Raw genomic sequence first — 23,046 nt, forward strand, 5'->3', positions numbered from 1 at the left:
TGTGCATGTATGTAGCATTCAAACTGTAAAAAACACAATTTAGAAGTATACAATCAAGCAGCACATCAAGCACCATTGAAAGTAACTCCTCAGTCAGCTATATTAGAATATGGTCTTCTTCTGTGAAGGGTGGATGAAAGGCAAAAACAAAGACTAATGTCTCTGTATTTTAGATAAACATTTAGCAGTGCTGACATAGCCTCACTCGTCTCAACAATTACCTGCAGGTTTTTGGGTTGAGAGAAAAAAACAAGAGTGCTTATAGAAAACTTACACAGTGTGATGTGTAGCGGTCCAGACACACACAGGCGGACACCATTTTATCTATCACACCACGTTTATTTACACTATTTACAAAGAATATAAAATTCAAGTGCACCGCCACCAAACCCCCCCGAAGTCTAGGCTCTCAACAGCCACTGTCTTCCCAAGTCCAGGCTCTCACTAGCCACTTTCTTGTCCCATAACACACTCGGGCCTCTCCTCGCCTCCTCTGCCACCACCTCGTCCTCCTCCTCACCCGACTCCAGCCTTGATTGCAAGGCGGCGGCTCCTTAAGTAGGTGGCTGATTGGTGACCACACCCAGCCACCTGCCACAGCAGTTTAATCAATATCACACATGAGCTGGCGTTCCTGCCGGGATTGGCCCTATTATTCAAGGCTGCTGTATGCTTCACCGACCTACTAGATGGAAGCACCCCTTGGATTTGGAACCCATTCAACCACCTGCAGGAAATGCTGGGAACTATAGTCCAGTGGGGCAGCCATGTTGGGGTTTGTTGGTGCCTCCAGGGGGTGCTGCAGTGAATTGCACTCCCAAATTTATGGGACTTCTGTATGACACAATGGGCATTGCCCTGGAACAGAAAGTACTCCCAGGTCTTCAATAAAAAGAACCTCAGAGCCTTGAGGAGATAGGCAACACTCATTTGAGAGGAGGACAGGAGAGAAGAAAGAAGAAGAAAGGATTATATTGCTGTGCTGAGGTATTCTGTTCAATAAAAGTTTGTATTTTTAACCCGGGACAGTTTCTTTAAATTGCACATCCAGCCCAGACTGATTACCACTATATATACCATTAAAGACATGCTTGAGTCATCCTCAAACACAGAAGAGACATGAAAGAGACCAAAATAAGAGAAAATAGGTTTTTATTATTACAAGGCAGGGTCACAAAGTGTATACAATGAACCAAATAGCATGCAGGCCCTATGTACCTACCTAAAGAAGATTTCTAGCCCTGTCTTAAAGGCAGAATACCTTATGCACTTTTCAACCAAATGTACCACAGAATTACTTAATCTTCTTACCTTCCCCACTTGTTTCACCCCTTCTGGCCTCTCTCTTCCAACCTTCAGGTGGACTTTCACTTTCTCTAGCCTATTCACTTCCAAATCATTTATCAGTTGGCCATGAAGGCTTTTAAACCTCAGCTGTCAACCACTTCTGGCTATAACCCGGAAATAACTGCCCAGGACACACGTAGAACTAAGTCTTTCTGGCATTCATACTGCAGCCCTGCAACCCTCACTTTGTTTTAAAGAAAAAGGCAGTGTTCCAATCACTTGCCTATTACAATGAGTACCTGTATTTGGGAGCCAGATATAACACTAAATGTCTTCCAGTGCGACCTGTTATACTTGGAACTACTTTAAAAAAAAAAATCATCTCCATTGTCCTCCCGTCCATTTTGGGAAAGGATCCACTGTGTTACTGCTCAAAGAGATATTGACAGCATTTTTGTTTCAATTCCCAAACACCCTGAAAACAGTTTCAAATTCATCCCCAACAAGTCCTTCACCACTATATCAATATACAGTTAGGTCCATAAATAATTGGACAGAGACAACTTTTTTCTAATTTTGGTTCTGTACATAACCACAATGAATTTTAAATGAAACAACTCAGATGCAGTTGAAGTGCAGACTTTCAGCTTTAATTCAGTGGGTTGAACAAAAGGATTGCATAAAATGTGAGGCAACTAAAGCATTTTTTAACACAATCCCTTCATTTCAGTTTGGTACATCCTGAGAAAGAAAGCAAGCACTGGTGAACTCAACAACGCAAAAAGACCTGGACGTCCACGGAAGACAACAGTGTAACAGAACAGAATAATTTTCATGGTGAAGAGAAACCCCTTCACAACAGCCAACCAAGTGAACAACACTCTCCAGGGGGTAGGCGTATCGATATCCAAGTCTACCATAAAGAGAAGACTGCATGAAAGTAAATACAGAGGGTCATAAGCCTAAAGAATAGAAAGGCTAGATTGGACTTTGCTAAAGAACATCTAAAAAAGCCAGCACAGTTCTGGAAAAACATTCTTTGGACAGATGAAACCAAGATCAACCTCTACTAGAATGATGTCAAGAAAAAAGTATGGAGAAGGCGTGGAACAGCTCATTATCCAAAGCATACCACGTCATCTGTAAAACACGGTGGAGGGCTTGCATGGCTGCCAGTGGCACTGGGACACTAGTGTTTATTGATGATGTGACACAGGACAGAAGCAGCCGAATGAATTCTGCGGTGTTCAGAGACATACTGTCTGCTCAAATCCAGCTAAATGCAGTCAAACCGATTGGGCGGTGTTTCATGATACAGATGGACAATGACCCAAAACATACAGCCAAAGCAACCCAGGACAGCAACTGAAAGCCACTGCAGTAAAGGCCTGGCAGAACATTAAAAAGGCGGAAACCCAGAATCTGGTGATGTCCATGAGTTCAAAACTTCAGGCTGTCATTACCAGCAAAGGGTTCTCAACCAAGTATTAGAAATGAACATTTTATTTCCATTTATTTAATTTGTCCAATTACTTTTGAGCCCCTGAAATGAAGGGATTGTGTTAAAAAAATGCTTTAGTTGCCTCACATTTTTATGCAATCTTTTTGTTCGACCCACTGAATTAAAGCTGAAAGTCTGCACTTCAACTGCATCTGAGTTGTTTCATTTAAAATTCATTGTGGTAATGTACAGAACCAAAATTAGAAAAAGTTATCTCTGTCCAAATATTTATGGACCCAACTGTATATATTTTAAAAAATATTTAAACTCACATACATAGTGTTCATATATGGCAACTGTGAATGCACAGTGCTCAGTAATCAATATATCAATATAATCCATCCATCCATTATCCAACCCGCTACATCCTAACTACAGGGTCACGGGGGTCTGCTGGAGCCAATCCCAGCCAACACAGGGCGCAAGGCAGGAAACAAACCCTGGGCAGGGCGCCAGCCCACCGCAGTATTCTGAAATCTTTAGTATAAATTACAGATCAAGTCCAAAAAGCAGAAAACATTTTTGATTAATAAAATAATTCTTACCTGACAGAAAGGCAAATTGTTTATGTAACTGTTCAATGATGTCAACCGCTAGGAGAGGTCTTATCTCCTGTTGCATAATTTCATCTACATGAAGAAAATAAAAACAAAATAATGCCAATGAGTCACAAGTCAAATGGAAGAAAAGAGCACAAGCCAAGTTCTTTCACAAAGGAGATGTTCAGGAATTGATATCCAGGCAATGACATTTTCTATCATATGACAAGCTTCATTGCTTATGAATAGAAGAAAGCACACATGGATATATTAGTGAGCTTTTTTCCTTTTTCTTTGTCAAAGAGAAAAACAACATTTTATGGACTGAGAAAATTATAGTTTCAGTTTGTGTGCTTTCAGAAAAAAAATGTCAATTTGTCTTAGACCCTCTTTTCATTAACCTAGCTCTTATGTGAAGCCCTGCAATCACCTAAACTCATAAAAGCTCATTAGGTGCAGCTTTACCGAAGGTGGTCCAAGTGTAACAATTTCATCTTTAAAAATACTTTAATTCAAAGACAACACTCGGTAAGGCTTGTGTCCTTTCCATAATACATTGAACATCACCAGAAGGAAAAAAAGAGGGCCATTGACAAGCTGCAGGACACTATTACAGACACTATGAATTAAATGGAGCCACCTGTTTTCTGAGAGCAGGAAAAGGTTTCAGCAGACCAACAGAACAGATGACCATCTAAGATCTGGTTGTTCTTGAATGATCACACAAGGGCATGATAGATACATCGGTCAGGGCTGTCTCAGACTTGTCACAGTTACTGTTGATGAAGCTTCCAGCATTCCCCAATGTGTATATCAGTGACAAGCTGGTAAGGGACAGGTTCAACATTTTTGGCCTTAGAGGAAGGTGGTGGTCTGTCAGAGGCTCTCTGCACAAACCTTCAAGTTGTCTGAATCTGCAGGAGGGCAATGCCATGCCACACACTGCTGTTGTGGTCACAACTGTCTAGATAAACTTTAGTGTGCAGGTGCTTTCTTGGCCTGCCTTCTTTTCTGACATTAACTCCATAGAACTCTTTAGCGGTATGTGCCCGAGGCATCTAGCATGGTGTCTACAAGAGGTGACCATACAAGACACCAAAGGATGGCAAGACAACTGTTGTTAATATTCACAGCCATTGATATTTTCTTTTTTTCTTTATCAGTGATTTTAACATTTAAATCTGAAATTTCAGTACAGCAACAAGTGTTGCATTTGTGTTTTGCATCAGAATATTTATAACTACGGTAAAGTGGTAAGTTCTCTTCTTTTTGAAACTAGTTTTATGGTTTAAAAACTGCTCTCAATGTTCTTAGCATTTTTTGGTCACACAAAACATCTTTTCATGATATTTGTCTTTGAACTTGCAGTGTGTCTGTGATGCCAAGGGGCTTCCCCCCAACATTCCAAGATTTTTTTGTCCACAGTAAAGTTACCCATAGTACAGTATATTGCAGGCATGTACTCTGATTAACTACTGAACAAGGGAGTACTGTTAGGCAAAAATAAAAGGATGCATTAATAAAGAGTGTTGTTAGGAAAGATCGGCAGCTCCTCTGAAGCAAAAAATTCACAGCGGAACCACTGTATGTAAAAAAAAAATATTCATAAGGGTAAAGATGTAAATAGCCCGTGCCTTTGAACCCACAGATATTAGCCATGCACTTGGGAGTTCTGCTAATTTCAAACACTTTCTTTAAATGGACCAAAGTACTGCCAAATCAAACCAGCTAACATTCTTAAAAACAATGTCAGATGTTGCTTATTTTTACTAAGTAATAAAAAAAGCTTTCATATTCACTAGCCCAGTTGCATAAATGCTTAGTATAAAAAGTGAATAAGCATTATATGAAAGCAAAACACAATTAAATGAGCATTTAGGGTTGGAAAATACATGCTTATTCCTAACATGACAGAGGAATGGCTGATCTTGACATGCATAGGCAAACTATTCCCATGCCCTCATTAAATTGAATGTACAGCAGTTATTTTTATTGTCTAATTTCTGCCATTAAATATCCATCATATTCTCAAACCCACTTAATTCAGGGTTGCAAGGGGCCTAAGCCTATCCCAGCATGAATGGCTAGAAGGCAGGAAACAAGCCTGGAAAGGGTGCCACTCCACTGCAAGGTCCATACAATGCTATTTAACCTAACCTGCATCTTTGGAAGGAAAACCCATAAGGAAAAGGTGAGAATATGCATACTCCACATGGACAGTGGCCATGTATGGGGCTTGAAACCAGAATGCTAGATTGAGTAATACTACCCACTACTCCACCATGCCATCCAATTCAAATAAAGACAGTATTAAGATATTTCATTTTTACTAGCTGAAAATGAACCCAGGCAGTACCTGGCTTCTTGTTTGATCATTTTACAGGAGAATAAAAAATCAATCATACATCATGTCAGTTTATTTAACAGAAATTTTCACTGAAATCATAAGTTAGTGTAAGCCCCATAATGGTGAGTCCATTAATGTCATTATTTATTTAAAGGCAATAAGCTCAAAACAATGGGGGTGTTGATAGCACAGCTGCTTAACAGCTTCAGGAGACTGGATTTTGAAGCCTGGGCCTTTTTTCTGCATGGGTTTTCCTCACAGTTACTCATAGTTTTTCCCACATCCCAAAGACAAGCAGATCAATTTACATTGTTATACTGGCTTGAGTGTGAGTTTGTTCAAGAGTGTACAGTGTGATATACTGCATGAAAACTAAGCTTAGACTGGTATATCATTCATAGTTTGTTCCTGCCTCACACCAGTTGGCTAAACTACATTAGCTTCCTGTCTGATTACCAGACATCTACAAAATTCTCTCCTTGGTTGAAAACTGTTTGCTACAATGCTTCAGACAATCCTTTTTAGCTGCTTATGCCATATCAACTTGCTGTAGAGCTGAGATCTTCTGACATTTTTAGTCTTCTAAAATGACATCACACAAGTGACAGCGAAAGCTCATTCATCGATGTGAAATTCTTTTCTACATTCTCTTTTTGTAAGTCTTTGTTGGTCCTGACATTTAAATCCAGATTAATGTGGTATCTTTGTTTTTTTTCATTTATTTTCACTGAAATGGTCAAATGAAACAACTACAATACAACTGCAAGATGTAATTTCTTTAAAAAGAATGTAACTATTTAGTACTCTAATTTTGTGTCAAATTACCATGTACCTTTTTTTTGCAGGTTTACACTGGCTTTGTATTGACGTCAAATGTTAAAATTTGTAGGTTGTAAGTGTTGTGGTTTTCTTTTTTTAATATTTGCTCTTTTTATATTTGTTGTACATTTCATACTCTATTATATGATTAATTGCCCATGTAAAATCCCTTGTGATTGTTAAAGCTGCTAATCCATAAAACAATTATTTATTGATTGGTTGCAACTTCATTAAAGAGTGATGTTTGTTTTCAGAATACCTCCTCTATTCCCTGCCTGCGAATCATAAAGAGTTTGATTACATTCAGATGATTTAACTAGATAAAGAAAAGCAAAAGACATTCAGCACCCATACCATATGCAATTGAGAAGAGGTCATCTACCTAAAGCTAAGTATGTTTTGGCCTGGCCTGTACTTAGATGGGAGACTATCTAAGAAAAGCTTGGGCTATTGCTAGAAAAGGCGTTGTTGAGGCCAACAGGGGGTGCTTATACTGTGAAATGAATGTGGATCCCAATGCTGCAGTGCAGTGATGGGGAGACTGTGCTCTAAAAATGGCGCTATCCTTTGGATGAGACATAAAACTGTTGTCTTGACTCCCTGTGGTCATAAAAGATCCATGGGTATCTTTCATAAAGAGTAGTGTTTATCCTGATATCCTAGTCATTCTGGCCCCCTAACCATCTCCTGTCGCTAGGTGGCTATCTCTCTCTCTCACCACTTCACCACCTAATAGCTCATGTGTGGTGAGCGTACTGGTGCTAAAATGGCTGCTGTTGTATCATTCGGGTGGATGCTACACATTAGTGATGGTTGAAGTGGCTCCCCACTCACTCTGAAAAGTGCTTTGAGTAGTGAGAAAAGTGCTATATAAATATAAAGAATTATTATTATTCTACAAGCAATTGTGTTAGCCGTGACAATTGTTACTTTAAAAATCCCATTTAAATTAGCTACAGCCTTCATTTTCTAAAGGTAAGTGTGTTCCCACAAAGTCTAAGTCAAGGCACTACTTTTTCAATCTGTGTCCAAATATCACATTAGATTAAACAAGAATCAAATTATTCAAAATGCCAATCCTGATCATCAACATGATATTTATCTGTAAATAACATAAACTGGGACTATAACAATAAAGACTATTGAACTGGCAAGCAGAGGTGTTAGAATGTTGGAACCTATTTTTTTTCAGTTGAGACAAATCAGCAACAACATTCCATCACACTCTCTCATGCTTTACTACATTAGAGTCCCCTATCAACCCTGCCTGAAAATGATTTGACTGAGCAAGAAACACATGTAAGAGAAGAACATATAAACTTAGTGCTAACAGTGATAGGAAAAGGCATCAGAGTCAAGTGCTTAGCTTAAGTGGCATCAACAATAAACCCTGAATCCCATTCTTGTCCATTTATAACTGTGTGTATATAAATTGTCATTAAAATGAGTTTGATATTCAATAAATTCTATATTTTACATCATCCATAACAACTGCAATGAAATTTCCTTCAATTATTCATGTATTCAGAAGAGGCATGGTCACAGTCCAATATGAACTAGTAACATGATGACCAATTCAAAGACAAAAATGCACAAACCACAACACTCAAAACTTAATTCAGTCAAAAGTACAATGTTCAACGTTTCAAAAATATAATGCTTTACAACATAATTAACACTTAACTCCAAATCCCTTCTCAATTTAGAGATGCATGTAAACCAAAATAAGATTATGAGATACTAATTGTTTACAACACAAAACAGAGGTAGAAGTCAGGCTATTTTAGAAGAGCAATAGCAAGTTCTTCCCTGAAGAGGTTTTTTAAATGATCTTCCTAAGTAAAAAGGTTTCTAGTTCTGATTGAGCCATGGACTAGGATCCCCCTTGATGAACTGAGTGCGATCATAAGAGTAGTGACCTGCCACAACCCACCGCGGCCCTCTACCATTATAAACAATAGCAACAGCCCACAATCCAAAAATGGGGCACAATCCAGTGGTTGAGAAACACCCTTTTAAAGAACATTCTGGAACTGATTATTATAAACCAGTAACGGCGCACTGCACAGAATACACTTTACTTGAGCATTCATAGTTTCATACTCTTTCTCTGTACGTTTAGCATTTGTTTGCTCAGAGGTTGATGCGCTTGCTGCTTCCTGAGCAGCTCTTCTTTTATCTGCCCTAGCAGCCCGCTTCTTCTCTTTTTTCGTCGGCATCTTTTCGCGTTAAAACTGATTAAGTTGGTGGTTGTGTTGCAATTACTTAGTACGTTTTCCTTAATTTTTCACTTAACCTGCAATTAAATCTTCAATCTCCCTCAAGAATGATATAAGATATGAAGAGGTAGGGGAAGTAATGGCGAAGGTGGTAGGGATGAGAACGGTGCGCATGACCGCCTTGCTGGCTGCTGCCAAGAGTTGATTCTACAATAAAATAAAATAAAGATAAAAAGAGGAATAACCTTGCCAGTCAATCATCAGCCCCAAAGCAGACAGAAGACATGATGTAGGATATGTGTATGAACTTTCCAGTCAATAGTTCAAACGGTTTGCGAGCTACAGGTGATTTAAAATCCTTGACAGACAACAGACAGCCAGGTAGCGTATTGTATAAGAAGATGTAAACAAAATAAAAATGTGTAGATTATTATCCTAGACAGTATTGCTAAAAAATGCAAAATGGGAAGGTTTATTCAAAATGAATGTATTTGCTTAATAGAATTACTTGACAAATGTAATCATTCTAGCAACTATCATTCCCTGAAATATTTTCTCAACATATTTCGATCATCCATATTTTACTCGGCTTATTCAGAAAAAGTATGTTGGGAGCTGGAGCTTATTCCTATGGACACAAGGTGAGAACCAAATCAAGATGGGAATCCAGGCCACCACTAGGCACACACATGCATCTCATTCAAAAGTACATTGTAGCCAACAATTAACCAAACAAACATCATTGGATGCAGGAGTGTGAAATGGATGGATTAAACAGTAGGTATTGCAGTTGTGCTGAATGTCCTGAAAATGTGTTATGCAGGGGCACTGGCAAGACTGAGAACAAGTGAGAATGGTCATAAAAACTCCAAGTGACTAGAGGACACAGAATACAAGGAGGGAACAATTGGGAGTGTGCAATCCCTCCAATAACAGCAGCAGAAGAGCTGCCTATTAGACTTGGCTCTTCGAAGGCTGTGAAATCCTTGAGGCTTCAATACCATTGGGCAGCATCGCAGGACCAAACCTGACGCAGGAACTGAGTATTGTACAGAGGTTAAAGCCATTCCACAGATACACTCCTAGCATTTGTCTTTTATTTTGTCATCTTTTTTTGGATGCTTTGAACTCCTTGACATTATTTGGAGATTGCTCAAGTGGAAATTGTATACAGGTATGTGTAAACTCCACTCATGCAGTTATTTGGTCTGGATTTGAACTTAGTCAACTGGAGCTGTGGGGACGCAGTGCTAACACTGCACCACCAAGCCATTCTTTTGCAAGCTTACCTGCTAAACAGATGATTTTTTTAAAACACATCATCTGTTTTGTTTCAGTTTTTTCTTTGCAATATAATATAATATAATATAATATATAATACTTGACTAATGATTGAAACAACATGATATGACTTTCCTTATAAAGAGACTGGAAATAAATGTTAGGTCAAAAGTCAGTGAGGCATGTAAAATAAAGCCTGCTCCAAGAGACCGCTCTAAGTAAGGAATGCCATAAATATCAGTTCATGTTTAAAGGATCTTACCTTGAAATGAGTTCATGCGCATCATCTGCTGACATGATATAATTTACAGTATTCATTTACAAGAACATTATACATGCATTATCCACATTTATCATTTTTAATCCATCTCTTAACTTGGACTATTCTAATAGGCAAGCATCTTCTGGGTTTAGAGACTTACAGTACTTATGGCAAAAAGAATAGACGGTTGTATACAAAAGACCTACTGTACATGGAATTCACTAGCTTTCTCCATGAAGAAAAGCACATTTGCAACATCATGTACAGTAAGTCTTGCAGTTCAAAGGAATCACAGCAGATGTTTAACTCATGTTTTACAGTTCCTAACAACTCAGTGCTGATGTTTCCTGTTAGGGGGCAATTCCTAAGTACGCTATGTCTACATCTGGGATTAATTTAAAACACCGGCAGCAGTTCTTAAGGATTTGAATAACTGTCCCCTGCATAAGGTGACACAGAAACATTGCCAAGGTTTAAAAAAGTATTTGGTTGAGATATTATATAACAAATTAGCTATTATCTAAGCAAATGAGCTTGATGGACCAAGTAGTCTTATTTCATTTATCAAACCCCTTATATTCTTATATTTTAGAATAATGCATGACTTTTTGGGCCCAAGAGTGGGCTGTCAGTTAGTTACTCATCCACTAGCTAACAGTAAATGTGGTGCTAACAGCTATTTTGAGATTTTGTTTATTTTCCAAGTAGCAATAATAATAATAATAATAATTTTAAAATTTGAAAGACTGTATATATACTAGCCTCTTGGAAAAAAAACAACAACATATTTTCTTAATTTATTGTCTTATTTATTGTGATGCTGTGATTCTATACTGTAATGTTCATTATACAGTATATATTCTGTATTGTCTGTGATGAAACAAAACTTTAAACTAAAAATCATTACAAAAGTTTGTACAAATTAAAGTTCTGTTTTTGTCAATATAGAAAGTATTTCAAAAGAGTGGATAACAGGTTTTTTTGGTTTAAACAGAAACTTTATGCAATTTATCTGAATTGGCAAAATTATTAATACATTATGTTTGATTATGTTTTAGGTTATCAGGAGGTCTCATTACTACTACAGGTACATCATTTTAAAGATGGTAAAATGTCTCAAAAACTTTCATAGGAAAGACATTGACCTGCTTCACCAAGAACTCATCAATGACTGGCCATAAACTGTGAACACCACTTGTGAGTTGTTAAGGTGTTTGCATGAGAGCTGTTACACGATCCACCTAATAACCCAGATCTCGTAATAAAAAGTTTCTGTCCTTTTTGTACTTAAAAAAACACTTAGCTGCAATTTGCAACAATTTACAGAATGCTGTAGCATTCTGGTTACAGAACTGACATTAATTTCCTCGGTATGAAGATGGATGCAGGACTAATTCAAAATTTCTGCACACTTCTATTGTATGTGTGTGGACAATATTGCTTCATTTTGGTGTCACTGAAGATAACCACACTCATCCAGATACTGGTACCTCATTTCTAATTTTTCATGTCCATATGGACTTATTTGTGTTGAATACACATGTGCTACAAATGAGAAACGCATCATATAGTCCCAAGCAGTAATATTTATTTGCAACAACAAAAAGCCTGAGAATGCAAGTACCTGTAGGTGTACATATTTCTCGTTTCCTGAAGTATGTAGATGTCTTTTGTGTCATAGAGGAACAAAGGTTGGGACAAGTTTGTAGACTGTGTGGAAAAATATAACTTGTCTAGGCCTTTGTTTTCTTTTTAAACCTATGAATATATGAGGTTGAGTTACCTAATTTTTTTAAAGCAGTTGTTTTTAAACCATTCACTGGGTTGGGGTATGAGCTCACTGTCTAATCATTGCATTTTATATCTTAAATTACCTTTCCTTATAGTGATCTAATGTACTGTATGTTCTACTGGTGGAGTCAAGAGGTGGAGGGCCTCATATGTTGAGAAGATCAAATATTGATGCGGTTATTGTCTGCGTCCTACCAAGACCTATGGTGTGTTATTTAAGGACTGCACTCTCCTTCTTTAACACAAATTTATGCAGGCCTTATTTGGCTGAAACTTTACAGTAGCGCTGCTGCCTTGCAGTTAGGAGACCCGGGTTCACTTCCCAGGTCCTCCCTGCGTGGAGTTTGCATGTTCTGCCTGTGTCTGTGTGGGTTTCCTCCGGGTGCTCCGGTTTCCTCCCACAGTCCAAAGACATGCAGGTTAGGTGCATTGGCAATCTTATATTGTCCCTAGAATGTGCTTGGTGTATGTGTGCCCCCTGCCCGGGTTTTGTTTCCTGCCTTGCGCCCTGTGGGATTGGCTCCAGCAGACCCCCGTGACCCTGTAGTTAGGATAAAGCGTTTTGGATAATGACTGACTGACTGACTTTACACTAGCCTAGATTCAGAGTGTCTGTGTGCCCTGTGACGGGTTGGTGCCCTGTTTATTTCTATGTGTAATAACATATTCTATATACAAATACAAATACAGATCTGAAGCATGCAGTCAATAAACTACATCATAATGTATACATCCATAGATATAATTCCAACAGCTTTCCAAGCCCAAACCTTCCTCATTAATTATGGCATGGCCTATAATAACAGCAATGGGCACATGGAAAGAGCAAGTCCTGAAAGAATGCATATATACTCACACATACAAGTATATGTGAGTGAATTAAAAAGTAAAGATGCAAAAATTATTTTTTACTTCATAGGTTGAAATGAAGACAATTTAATTTTTGTGTATTTACTGCTCATTTTAATTTTTGTGTGTTGGCTTTTATCCGCCTTAGTTCTACAGCTCACCTTTGCTTTCCTACCTTTCTTATTAGAAAAAAAATCTTTCAGGCATTTTATTCCAAACAAAATTATTAGGTAAAAGTAACTAAGTGAATCAATATGTAAAGTTAAGTTTGGAAGCAATTTCAAAAACAATAACATGCACCTTGTTCCTGTTTTAGGTTCAACATTGTCTTCTGTTCAGGATGTCTGCCCTAATCTCTCAGACTTGTTCTTGCTCTTCTGTAACAGAGTATGCATTCACTGACATTTTAATGATTAAAACAGCTCTACTCACACTGTGAAAACATTATAGAAATTTCCAGTGAAACTATTCATTAGGGTAGCACAGTACCACAGTGGTTAGTCCTAATGCTTTACACCTTTAGAAAGTAAAACTGCCTCTGTCAGTGCCTATGTGAAATTTACTACCAAAATATGTGAAGGCATTTTTCTTTGGCCACTATGGATTTTCCTTCCATTTCCAAAGATCTGCATTTTAGGTTAATAGATGGCTGTTAACTGATCCAATGTAAGTGACTGAGTTTGCATACGTGTGTGTAAGTGTTCTACAAAGGATTAGTATCCTATAAAAGAATATTTCCTACTTTATGCCTGATGTTGCCTGGGTCAGCTCCAGCCCTCATGATCCTAAACAATAAATAATAGGCACTTTTGAAAAATGAATGGATAGTGTTCCTCCAATAAAGAAAAAATAAATTCTCTTTGTTTTTCCCTTGAGGCAATTCAACAGCAGAATGGCCGATAGTGAGAACGAGCATGCACCATTCCTCTTGGGGCATTAGAACATATTTATAATCTAGACAAGAACAGGCACTTCAGCCAAACAAAGCTCACCAGTCCTATCCACTTACTTCCTCTAAAAAAACATCAAGTCCAGTTTTAAAAGTCCTTAAAGTCCTACTGACTACCACACATCTTGTTAGGTCATTCCAAGTGTCTATGGTTCTCTGTGTAAAAAAAAAAATCTTCCTAACGTTTGTGCAAACTTTCCAACTATGTCCCAGTGTTCTTGATGAATTCATTTTAAAATAACAGTCTCAATCCACTGTAATAATTCCCTTAATAATTTTAAACATTTAAATCATGTCTCCTCTTCATTTAATTTTGCTTAGACTGAAAAGACTCAGGGCTTTTAATCTTTCCTCTTGTTGCTTAACCTTTCCTCATGATTTGTTCCCTATATCCCTGGAATCAACCTAGTCGCTCTTCTCTGGACCTTTTCTAGCACTACTATGTCCTTTTTGTAGCCTGGAGACCAAAACTGCACACAGTACTCCAGATGAGGCTTCAGCTTGAGCATAACCTCCTTAGACTTGTACTTTAACCATCGTGCTATATAACCTAACATTCTGTTTGCCTTCTTAATGGCTTCTGAACACTATCTGACAGTCCACTACAACTCCTAAATTCATTCTTATAATGTGTACTTTTAATTTTCAGACCTCCCATTGAGTAGTTAACCCTTCATTTTTCATTCCTACATGTAATATTTTACATTTACTTTCATTAAATTTCATCTGCCATAAATCTAGCCTGTATGCTGTCCAAGTCCCTTTGTAATGATTCAACTCATTAGATTATCTGCCAGTCCACCTATCTTGGTATCTTCTGCAAACTTAACCATTTTATTAAATATATTCCTTCCCAAATCATTTATGTAGCAGCAGCCCTAGAACTGACCCCTGAGGAAAACTGCTCTTAACATCAGCCAATTCTGATAGGGTTCCTCAAACCATAACCCTCTGCTTCCTGTGTCTGAGCCAATTTTCCACCCATCTACAAACTTCACCCTGAACTCCCTCTTCTTTTAGTTTGATACTCAACCTCTCATGTGGCACCTTGCCTTCTGAAAGTCAAGATAAGTAATATCATGCTCTCTTTGATCATACCCTTTTTTTGCCTCCTCATAGAATTCCAGCATATTAGTAAACAACCTCCCTCTTCTGAACCCATGCTGGCATTTAAGTAAAACTCCTGTTCTTGCCTTCTGGTGCTCAATCTTATCCTTAATAATTCCTTCCATTAATTTACCTGTGATGCACGTTTATTTTTGAGGCCTATATTTGCCTTTTTCCATTCCTTTGGAATTTCCCCAGTGAACAGAGACTTCTTATAAATATGCATCAAGGATTTATATATGTACCTGCTAACCCACTTAAGAACTTGAGGGTAAATATTATCAGGTCCTAGTGATGTTTTTGATTTCAGCCTATTTAAGTTAAGCAGTACTTCTCCCACTACATTTTCTAAATCATTGAGTATCTTCTTAGTAGTCCCTGTTACTGCTGGGAGGTTATCTACTTCTTCACATGTCAAACCTCAGAAAAATGCAAGTTTAGGGCATCTGTTATTTTACTGTTTGTATTTTTTAATTCCCCATTACTATTTCTGATGACTACTGAAATACTGAAAAAATCTATTTGGGTCATCTTTCACCTTATCTGCTATATTCCTCTGTAACTATATTTTAGCCTCCCTAGTATCCTTCTTAATGGTTGCTCTCATGTTCTCATATGCCCCATGATTCACATTGGAGTTATTAGTCTTATACTCCTTATACAGCTGATTTTTCCTTTGCAGCTTCTTTTTTAACTCTGTATTAACCCACTGCAGAGTTTTTTTATTTACATTTCCTACTAATTCCAAATTTAGGTATGTACCTGTCCTGCATTACATATAAAATGTTTTTACACCTGTTCCACTGCTCTTCAACTGTTTACACACTTAGAAGCTTATCCCAGCCCACCTTCCTTAGACTTTGCCCTACCAAAGTTAAACTTTATAGCCATCCTAGTGATTCAATCACCTCTACACCCTAAATTCTATCCTGATTATTGCAAAGTACTAAATCCAGACAGTCTTCCCCTTGTGTTGGTGCTTTAACATAAAGTGTTAAGAAAACAGTCACTGATTACTTTTAAAAACTCTGGCTCCCCTATTTGCAAGGTTATCCTAGTTAGCAACCAGGCAGTTAAAGTCCCCCATTACTATAATATCCCCCGGTAAATTTGTCTTTTTAATATTACTAAAAAGATGTACATTGAAATTATTGTCTGGATTGGTCACATAGGTCTAAAATAAGATCTCTTTCCCTAATGCAGTGGTTCTCAAACTGTGGGGCGGTCCCCCGTAGAGAGGCGCGAAGTAAGAAAAAGGGGGGCGTGAAGAAAACAAGAATCAAAAATATGAAAAAATACATCTATTGAAACCAAAACAAATTAACTTAAACTACATTCTGATACTAGAAAAATAAATACAGGTCGATAAAAGTTGAGTAGGTATAATAAAATATGCATCTATGATATATCATTAATTAAAAAATAACTAATTGGTATTAGTGGGCTCCTTTCAAAAAAAGTTAGGGGGGCGCGATTAAAACTGTTACAAATACTTATTGAGAAACGCTGCCCTACTGCTTTCCAGATGAAGCCACATGTCCTCACTAGGATGGGGCTCATCGTCCAACTGAATAGAACTTTGAGTTTTACTGATCCCCATCTTTATTATTTAGCCTGGTTTCTGTTATTGCTATAATATCATACAGCTCCAACTCACTCAGCAAGCTATTTTAATATGTCACTCATTTTACTTTTACTTTTAAATGTAAGCAAAATTCCAAGGCCTATATAGGTGGGCCCTGAGGTGCAGTACTGTTACTGATTTTGTTGAATAATTTCTACTTTCTTATTCTTACTCAAAGGAAGACATTTTCAAATACTTTCAGTTTCCTTTGCATGTTCTGTGTTCTAGGATGCTATCATCTATGTAAACACTAAAGCCTGTAAATTATGGAACGATTTAGAGTTGCCAGTTAACCTGTCCTACATATATTTGAGTCTTAGGAGGAAACAGACTCATTAATGGAAAGAATAAGCAAGTTTCACACACCCCAAATTCAAATATGACCCCAAGTGTTGCACCACCCTTCTTCACTTAAACTGTGACACATTTTTATATTTCCTTTTTAAAATGATTTACTGTAATTGTGCAACCACAAAATTTATAAACACCTAACATCCATCCATCCATCATCCAATACGCTATATCCAAACTACAGGGTCACGGGGGTCTGCTGGAGCCAATCCCAGCCAACACAGGGTGCAAGGCAGGAAACAAACCACAGGCAGGGCGCCAGCCCACTGCCGAACACCTAACATGATCCTGTAAACTTTAGATAAAAACAAAATATTAAAAAAAAAAAAATAGTCTCATCAACCTAAAACTGAGAAAACAATTGAAAGCACCTTGAACATACACTGAATGGCCAATTTATTAGGTATAGGACACCTAACTAATGGTGAGTTGGTTGTCTGTTTAAACCCATAACTACTTGAACAGGCTCAACAAGGTGTAAAAAGTGCAGAAAGAGAGTATGGAAAAATCATCTCTAATCTGTCTCATTGTATTTGTAAATTAACTGGTAATGGATTTCTCTTCCTATTAATTCATTGCATTTCGTTCCACCAAAGACCAAGAATACTGAAATTTCAGGACTGGAGAATCTATTGCATACAACTGCTAAGAGCCCATTCCAGAGGTGTTCTAGCCTTCTTGTAAAAGAGCAGAATTGTGATGAAAAAGCCCACTTGGAAATCAAGAGTCCTGATTTGTGCCATGAAAATTTATCCTACACAATTAAACTGGCAGCTAATAATAGATATATCTAAACGAAAGGATCAATAAATCAATAGGGTTTTCACCGTATCACCAGAAATTAGAATTTATGACATCAGGAGTTACAGTATATTTGCAGTCATTTTGTGTTCAGAGTTACTTTTCCTTAGTCAATGTTCTTGAATCTTGCTTTTTTGCCCACAGGATAAGAACTTGTTGGGTCATCAACTATTAAAATCTATACACAACAATATACAATGAGCTGTGCTTTCTGATACAACAGTAACAAAACCATTTATTTATATACAGTATACTACTAATAATAGGTAAAACAAGAGACTTACAAAGATAAAAACAATAAACTAAGCAGTTATTTCTAAAAAAATTTAAGACAGTAAAAACAATATCATACACTTAACAAGCTAGGTCAGCCCTACTGGCTCTTTTCATCGACACTATATTTGTGGCTGGAGAAGTCAACCACACAACTGTTACACTCACTGCATTTACATGCACACAAAAAATACAATAAGCTGAGTAACCCAGTTAAGGCAGAAACTTGGTTTCTTAAAAACCTCGCTTTACATTCATGACCCTAATTATGGCGATCTCCTTTGGAAAATGCTCTGATGTCAAGAAAATGTGCTAAAAAAAGATTAAAAACAATCAACAGCTGCCATAACTCCAAAACCAAGCATGGAGCCTGTGTCTCTAGAGCACTGTGGAGAATATTAAACAAGTTACTCATCATTCATCATTTGGAATAAAAAAGTAACAAAATAGTGTATGTTATATAATTACTGTACTTATTATAAAATGTAATGCATTACAAACAATGCACTACTTTTGTGTTACGTTTTGATATTTTGTATGAAGTACTGCACATTTGACTGGTCAGCATTTCTTATTAAATCCTAAGCCCATATATAGGTCTTTATGTACAGTAACTGACCAGAAAAACAGCCAATTGTGATAATTTTCTTGTGTTTTACAAATACATTTTGTCCTTCATGTCCTGTAAGTAAATTACATTTATCCACTATTTGCATCCCTAATCTCAGCCTCCAATGATTAGCGGGATGAAAACTGGCTGATGTGTCACCCGATCACACTGTTTAAAAATATTTATAGCAAATACTGTAGATGTATTAAAACTAAACTGCCACTCTATAAATGTTTCTGTTGCAGGTAGCACGGCCTTTTCTGCTTGGCTGTGTGATTGAGCTCTGGAGGGAATGGAATACTGTTACATTTGCTGCTGCTGGGATAGTAATAAAGCAGGTATTTTTACTTCAATAAAATAAGCATTGCATTAGGTTAACTGTTACTTTGAAAAGAAATCAGACAACATAACACACGTGTCATGCATGTGCATTGGGCTCATCTGAACTTGGTATTACCACGCTGGGTCAAGAGGGGCACTTCCCTTAACAGAATACGAGAAGATGCCCAGTGAGGGCATGTGAAAGCATCCCTTCCGGTCTCCCGTATTTAAAGGCCACTGCGGGTGGAAAGAGGCAGTGAGTTCTGAACCAACTGCGCCATACAGCAGAGCTTCATAAAACCTGACGAAGAGTCATAAGCAGTGTTGCTACCCCTGTTTTTCCTCATAGATCTATGTTTTTCTGTTCCTGTCTATGTTTCTGTATTTTTGTCTGTTGAGTATATGTTTTTCTCATTACAATGATGTATTTCTTTTAGCACAATTCTTGAACTACAGTTTCTTGTGTACATAAATTTATTGTTTCATACATCTTAACAAAAACTTATCAACTCTGTGCATCTCTAAAATGTAATTACTAGTCTGTGCATAACCAAATTAACTTGGCGATTCTGATTGGTGAAACGTGCCTTGACGTCACATCCTGCATAGTGCACATGCCTTAATTCCTGTCAGTCATGTGCTGATAGCAAAAGAGGTCACTAAATTTGAACTGCTTCACTTGGAAACCACCAAAATCTGTCATGAAGGACATTAAAGCAGGACAGTGCCATAAATGACGTTGTGAGAAGCTGAAAAAGTACAAATGGGAAAATTTAAAGTTGTTGATTTGAGTGAGGTTGGGTCCTGTTTAATGTTCTGCTCCCAAGCTAGAATTTGACATTTTCTACTTATCAGGAATATGATAAAGTATTTTTGACACTTAGATTTATTTGGCAGATATGTACTGCTGTTGTGTTTCATTAGAAAATTTATTGTAAACCTTAATAAACACGTCTATGTTTTTCTACGTTCTATGTTTTTCCTAAAAGTTAGAGTGGCAACACTGGTTGTAAGGAAATGGCTTAATTTGGAGTGCAATTTTGTTATAGTTGTTTATAGTGTTGCACATAGCAGCTGCCTTTTGTTTCATTTTTTGTGACTATTAAAAGGGGATGACTGGGTTGCTGCCCCAACATTTTCATGTGGGTTAACCCGCAGTGCCTTATTTGATCACAGCACATTATTTTAGCATGTTACCCCCAACATTGCTCCTGAGATTGTACTGCTGATCTTAGTACTGTACATTCAACTCTTCAACATAAACGTACCTATTTCTGAAATACTGAGACAGATTATTTCAGTCAGGAGAAGGAATAATGTGATCACACGAGCATTTGCCTCAGAGAATTTATCTTTGTGGTTGCTTCCACTATTTTTTAATGACTGCTGGAAATGTGAGAGGAGCAAAGACACACACAGACTAACAAAATGCAACAGTTATGTAAAGTCTATGAAATCCACAACGTTACATGGCCACATAACAGCATGTTAACTTAATTTCACATAGACCACTATCCTGTCTTCTCTAACCGTTATAAGGGTGTGCATGGCATTTTGGAAACCAGGTTTCCGTGAATAATTGGATTATTAAAGTACATACAAATGCAGTCACTGTCATGTACCAAAACCCCAGCAGTGTTGCTTGTCTTGATACTCTCATATCAGAGAATTGGTCAAGCACTTGGAAATGAACCTTAATGAAGTCAAGACAAAAATACAACACAAAGACAAAAGACACATTAAATTATAAATAAAATATGGACTGTATGAGACTTTTGTTATAGGATGCAAACTCAGAAAAGGATTTTTTGGTTTACTTTGACATTATATTCAGATCAAAAACTCAAATAAAAAGGTAAGGCTTTATTGTAAAAAATAACTAATATAATGAATGTTATATTAAGACTCTATAAGACATTAGTTAAATCATCCACATCTGCAAATAAACCATAGCAGCTCTGCAAATAAAACAATTACTGGGCTGAAGAACTTGGTCATGAGCTACTAGGTGTGATGCCCCAGGCTCACAGCCATGGCATCTTCATTTATTCAGGACATCAAAAGTCATGAACCAAGAAGGACCAGGGCAAGTGAGCAAACAAGCAAGGCTTTAAACTCAGAAGGTTGCCAGTTTATTCCAGGTAAAGAATTCAAAGTGTTCAAGATGTGCAAAACAAAGTGCATTTCCAAATAAATAAGTCAATAAATACATAGGTCCCATAAATAAATCCAATTAAACAGTGTCTTGTAACCAATCAGTGCCTCTGGGGTGTCAAATAAATAAACAGAATCCAAATAAATGAAATTAGAAACCCAAATTGTGAAGAGATAAACTCTTTTTTTTTCTTTTCTCTCTCTCTCTCAGTCCCCAGTCAACCTCACTATCCTGAACTGCTACTACAGTTTCTGCAGCTTTCAGGGCACCTTGGTTTTCATGGGATACCACTGTGTCAAAAAGTCCTTCATCCAGCATGCTCTTCTACTTCCATCTGCTCCTCTGTTCAGAGGATGTGAGCAAAACTACCGCACAGAACCTTCATGCAGCCTTTTGTCCTGCTTTCCTCAAAATAGTCCAGCGATCACCCACTCCCCATTTTACTCTTTCTCTGCACTAACCCATTTCTGCTTTATATATAGCTTGACCCGCCAATGGTTCCTGCTAATTACTGTTGCAGCAACTCAAGCTGTAATCTAATTAAACCAGCACACACTTTTGTGCACTTTGCACAACATAAGCTAAAACAGTAGTTTGCACTAAAATCAATAAACCATTTCATAAGTTGAATAATTAAAACACCTCCATATCAGTCTTACTCACTTTGACACCTAATCCAGGTCTTTAAAAATGTCAAGAGCATCAGTGAAGTTGATCCATCACAACTCATACTAAAGTGGCATACTAAAGAACAATGGTGGAAATAAAGAGACAAGTGCATTTTAAGCAGAAACCAAGACAGACGTGGTGAAAACACTCTTAGAAGTCTGGAACAAAGTACTGAGTCATGTAGTAGAAGAAGTAATCTTGACATTTTGGGGTAACATAGCTGTTCACTAACTGAAATTGGATTGTTTGTGAAATGTTTGTCTCTTGTATCGTTAAAACACCCTAAACATTCTGCTTGTTCTCATATAAGATACAATTAACACAGTTCCACCCAACGAAACACAAATCTGCAGTTCTCACTATCATCTGAGACAGGAGCTGTATGAAACTACTAAACAAAAAGTGCTAACGTGAGGGTGAAAGCTCTGATACTGTGTCGGCTGCTGGGGCTATGAAAGGAGTGTGTGCTGCAATGTTTACAGTAGGTATTCAACACAAATCGAACAAAATGATTCTAGTTTGTCTTACACTCATAAATATTCCTTGGGTTTGTACTGTATGTCCCTGCTTTTACCAGCATTGTTCACAGACCCAGTGTTGTCACAGCCTAATAAGGTGGTTGTGTGGGATGGGTAGATGAACCCAATAAAACTGACCACTTGGTATTCCCATGAGAAGATTCCCCCAAACAACTGTTTAGTTGATGTTTGGTCAATTTGGAGAAGAGGAAACGATACCAGTGTCTCAAAGTAGGAGACAACTAACTTATTGTATCAGTCTGATGTCCTTGAATGATTGCAGGCAGCGTGCCTCTATAGTACCACCAAATGTAGTTGCAGAGATGTAAAACAGTATATGCATGAATAACTACTAAAGTCTTACTTTTTATTTACTGTATAATGTAATAGATAAACCAAAAGTAAACAATCATTTGACTATTGATATTGACAAAATTCTATTCATTTTTATAACATAACCTTCTCAGATCCATGAAAGAGAATGTACAGTAATTGAGGGGCTGACTCTATCCCAGCAGCGTCAAGGACAAGGCAGGTAATGGTGGTGGAGAGAGTGCCAGTCCATTAATTTCTGTCATGCAAATTATTTTGCAAAAAATATGCAATGTGTTAAGCTTTATAATAACCAATTGAATAAGTTGAGTTTATGCATATAACACGTAAACAGCACTTGTCCTGAAATTAATAGACAACAAAAATCAAATCTTTGTTTAATCAATGAAATCTGCAATACATAATTTGGTTAATACAGTTCTTTATGTAATTTAAAAATA

At 37.3% G+C, this 23,046-nt stretch overlaps 1 protein-coding gene across 9 annotated transcripts in view; it reads right to left on the reverse strand.

Moving 5' to 3' along the window:
• mcf2l2 (MCF.2 cell line derived transforming sequence-like 2) overlaps positions 1 to 23,046 on the reverse strand; it is a 423,828-nt gene that overhangs the window by 357,618 nt on the left and 43,164 nt on the right. For all 9 annotated transcript variants that reach the window (XR_005634352.1, XM_039759102.1, XM_039759079.1 and 6 more), the window contains exon 2: positions 3,334 to 3,417. Coding sequence is in view for 8 of the 9 variants with exons in the window: in XM_039759102.1 (XP_039615036.1) it covers positions 3,334 to 3,417 (84 nt within the window). In the remaining variant the exon portion in view is untranslated. The remainder of the gene's footprint in view (positions 1 to 3,333; positions 3,418 to 23,046) is intronic.

This window comes from Polypterus senegalus, chromosome 1, assembly GCF_016835505.1.
Source record: "Polypterus senegalus isolate Bchr_013 chromosome 1, ASM1683550v1, whole genome shotgun sequence".
Lineage (NCBI taxonomy): Eukaryota > Metazoa > Chordata > Cladistia > Polypteriformes > Polypteridae > Polypterus > Polypterus senegalus.